Source organism: Osmerus mordax, chromosome 14, assembly GCF_038355195.1.
Source record: "Osmerus mordax isolate fOsmMor3 chromosome 14, fOsmMor3.pri, whole genome shotgun sequence".
Classification (NCBI taxonomy): domain Eukaryota; kingdom Metazoa; phylum Chordata; class Actinopteri; order Osmeriformes; family Osmeridae; genus Osmerus; species Osmerus mordax.
The window spans coordinates 224,770-229,114 of record NC_090063.1 but is presented as its reverse complement, the minus strand read 5'-3'; the positions used below and the strand labels follow the sequence as shown (position 1 = coordinate 229,114).

The 4,345-nt window shown below is 42.2% G+C and overlaps 1 protein-coding gene across 1 annotated transcript in view; it reads right to left on the bottom strand.

Annotated features, from left to right (window-relative positions):
- Positions 1–719: 719 nt before the first annotated feature.
- Positions 720–4,345, bottom strand: part of LOC136956031 (sepiapterin reductase-like) — a 61,621-nt gene continuing 57,995 nt past the window's right edge. Inside the window, exons 3-4 of the mRNA XM_067249843.1 lie at positions 1,105–1,190; positions 720–1,008 (exon numbers count right to left, since the gene is read on the bottom strand). Of these exons, the coding sequence (XP_067105944.1) occupies positions 901–1,008; positions 1,105–1,190 (194 nt within the window). The 3' untranslated portion in view covers positions 720–900. The remainder of the gene's footprint in view (positions 1,009–1,104; positions 1,191–4,345) is intronic.

Genomic DNA, 4,345 nt, shown 5'->3' with positions numbered 1-4,345 from the left:
CAATCTTCCCATAACTCTTGGCACCTGCCCCTCTCCTCAGTCCGACCCACACATGGCCAAAAATAGACTCGCCTTTCTGAGACTGTACCACCTCCAGAGTCAGGGATGTGAGGGGAGGGCAGTAAGTCTGGGGATACATTCCATTGTAGAAAGTAATTCCCTTCCATGTTCCCTTGTTCATTTCTTTGTACCTCATATGGTTACCAAGTGTTAGGATGCTATAAACCAACATCAGTCAGTGAAGAGGAGGACACAGAGACACAATAAAGTGATAAACGCGATGGACTGGTCTCTATGGGCTTTAAAGTCTGCAGGGTGCTAGTCCATGGGGTGGGGGTGCAGGGTGGATTCGAATTGATCCTCCTGGGTGTTCTTCACTTCTTTGGGCTTGGTTCAGCGCTCAGGGGTATTTTGGTCTGGGCAGCTGTGTCTGTCTGTCACGGGAGGAAGGGGGCAAAATACTGTGAACAGACATGATCAAACACTTAACAATAATTTAAACCTTTAATCCCATTCATGTAATTTGTATCCCGATAGAAGAAGTGAATAAGTGAAAAAAACTAACATTATAGTGTTTTGTTGAGAACCAACATAATATCCTCAATATCTCCTTACATCACAGAGGACAAACATGTCTGTGCCCAAACAGCTAAACAATTGAAATGGAAGTTAAAGCTCAAAGCCAAGCTATAAACTCATCTACAAAAATAAGATGGAGGTGACTTTCACCAGGGGAGATGCGAGGAAAGGCATAACAGACCCCACCTCCTTCGCAGAATAGTTGAACACCTTCTACACATGTTCAAAAGGACCGACCCAATGGACAACTGGACCGCAACCAACACCAGCCATGACCTTGTCCTAATCAGTGTGAAAGAGTGGAAGGTTGTCTCCATCCTTTCAAGCAATCCCCGAAGAAAGCTCTTGGACCGGACAGGCTCTTTTAGAACTCAACTCAGCTGGGCGGTGTGGTTCCACAGCAGTTCCTGAGCATTTCCTGAATGTCGGCTTTGTCACCAGAGCATGGAAGGAGACAAACATCATCCCTGTTACCAAAAAGCCCCATCTCAAAGCCATGATCGATTTCAGGTCTGTGGCACTCACCTCCATCTTCTGTAAATAAATGAGAGGGTGTTCACTGGGGAGCTTACCACCATGGTGGATGAGAGTCTGAACCCGCTCCAATTTTCCTAAAAGGTCAAACAGGGAGTTGAGGGTACCAGCCAAAATGTTCTGGATACAGTGGCCAGGCATTGACTCACCACACTTGTATGTCAGGATTTTATTAATGGACTTGGTTTTAATACAGTAAACACAAAAACACTTCTGCACAATCTCAAAGGACTACAAGTCAACACAACACTGGTTTCATGGATTAAAGATTTTTTAAAGGATGGACCCCAACGTCAGAGAGAATGGTCTTAAATCCAGCGACATATAATAGTGCCAGGAATCTGTGTTTGTGCGTGTGTCTTAATAATGGGATTATGGGGCAATGAGTTTCCCACAATTATCTTGAGAACCAGGCACTGTGCAAAGTTCAAATCTTGCAGGTGTCCAATTTCAGAGGACGTGCAGTGCCACGTTTGACGTTGTTTTGAAAAGTGCCCTCATAAAAATATCCCCCCCAAAAAATTGCAATGGAACTCTTTCAGCCATATTGAGGTGACACGTTAGCGTGGAGCTGCACTGTAGGATACAAGTGCTTGAACAACTGATCTCACGCGACACTGTGTGAAGTTTAAATGTAGCTCTATGAGTAGTTCGTGAAAACTAAAAAGTCCTATAAAGTGCATCGCTTTCTATGACAAACTAATTAAAGACAAGCAGACTACGCGGAAGATTGCGAGCGCCAATAATATGCCAGGTGAGCAGGTTTTTTTTATGGATGAAATGCTGGCTAGCTAACAAAAAGACGATACACCGTGCACTAGTTATTTTAAATACTGGTGTCCCACAGGCAGGGATGGGCAGTATATATGATATATGTATTTAAAATACAAAATAGCATTTTTATATTTGTATTTGACAGGGTTGATAAAAATAGCTTATACTATACTTCAGTGTTTCTTTCATTCTGTAGTTAAAAAATACTGTAAAATACTTTGTGAGAAGTCTGTATGATGACAGCATAAAAATGCTGCCTCTAATTGGTGATACTCTGATTTGCCCAGCCTTGTTGAAATCAGGACAGAAAATGTACCCATAGCCTACCAGAAGAAGGCCACACGGTGAGAAACATGTAGGTTGCTTTCAATCGAAGCCACCTCCCGGAAATGAGTCTCTGCAGGTTGGGATGTCTGAAAACGTGCTATTGTGAGGGAATGATATCTCTAGTGCTAATCCAATGCTGCTTCATCAATCACCACCTCAATCATAAAGATGTGTAATAACAGTACTAAACATATATTTCATATTCCAAATGTGATCAATGTATTCATTTAAGAACAGATGAGCTTGACTTCTTTCAAGACTGTTCTCATGAAGGCCTTCGTTTTCTGTTTAACTATTCTAGACTGAAGACATTGTAGCGGGGTTTGCTCGTTTAAAGATAGAAATACTTAATGTATCATAAAGTCTCGGGGCACCACCCTAATATTGGTTTAGGACAGTGGTCGGCAACCCAAAATGTTGAAAGAGCCATAATGGACCAAAAAAACTAATCTGTCTGGAGCCGCAAAAAATTAAAAGCCTTATATAAGCCTTATAATGAAGGCAACACATGCTGTAAGTGTCTATAGACTAATTATTTGTTTGTAAACATTCAGGATGCGCGCGCAATGTGGCTGCAGAAAACCGGGAAAGCCTTTATAATGGCTAGAGAAGTACACGGATTATACAAATAGTTCAATTTAAAAAGACCAAAAAGGTCGAGAAGGACAGCCTTTAAGAGAAAAGTTGATTCCCCATTGATCTGTCACATCAGAATTTTGATTTGGGTTACAAAAGTCTTGAAATTTGAGTGAGATTGTCGCCCGGTAGACCGCATTTTATGCGGCAGCTATGTCTTCACGTCATGTCACAAAGTTCATAATTTTACAGTTTTACAGTCAATTATACACCTTAAAAGTCAAGCAGGGCAGCTTTAAAGAGCTTGACAAAGGCATAAAACTACAGAAAAACTATAGAAAGTCATTTGCTCAGGTTTCAAAAGGTCTGAAATGTATTTTAGAGAGGTCCTGGAGCTAACTCTGATTAAAATGCTGCTGCAAAAAAGCTGAACTATTGTGGGTAGTAAATACGATCATGCTTCATCTAACCAGCGGATCATCTTGCAAGTGTGTCAAAGTGGTATTTTTACACTGTATTAACACCGTAGGCGTGAATAATGCATGCATCGTCATTGTCGTCCATCTGTAGCCGAAGCGAAGCTAGAGAGAGGATGCAATGGGAGACTTTCTACAGTAAGCTATATCTACTGCTTCAAATTGAAAACAGAGACCATCTTTTGATTAAAGACAAGTTCCTTAACCTCTGTTGTCAATATCGCCAATAAAAAGTAAATATTCTTCAGTTACGAAGAATTTATTTGTAGCTAGGTAACGAATATTATGTCACGAGAATGGCCATAACAAAAGATCATATTTCAAATCTGTCTGCTGTTCTACATTGCCCACACAATTATGTATATATATATTCTAACATGGCCTGTATCTTGTATTGAAAGTGCTCGAAAATTAGCTCGTCTAATGTATGGTGGACTGAGAAAACATATTTGTTAGTCAAAGCGGAGCGAGGGGATGTCAGGGGAGAATTCCTGCTGTGTTAGATTTACTGCTTCAAATTGAAAACGGAGAAGATATTTAGAGTAAAGACCCCCAATAAACAAACACATCAATTACACATTACTAAAGCCGGCAATGTTATAAATCAATAAATGTCCCTACTCGGTACCGAGTGCTAATAAAGGTCTCTGGCAATGTTATAAATCAATAAATGTCCCTACTCGGTACTGAGTGCTAATAAAGGTCTCTGACGGTGCAGGCCTGATGTGGAGAGTCGAAGCAGCCCAAGCTGCTGTACGATGGCGGCTACTGTTACACGCCCAAGAGCGTGTACTCACCAACCCCGAAGGTTGTAATGGCCCCCCCGAAACTACAGCTCCGGGTGCGGGAAGAAAGTGGCGCAAAACCACAACTCCGGGGAACAAAGCTCTGCCAAACTTCCAGCGTTGACCTCGCCGGGTGGATTTAGCAGGCTGGAGCAAACAATCCAGCGCGGTCCTCACAGGTGCTAGGGCACATGGGTCCAGCGTTGTCCCCAGGGTGTAGGAGATCTTATGCTCTAGGCTAAACCGAGTATAACACCAGCCACAGTCACAGCTACAGCGGGAGTATGGCTAGGC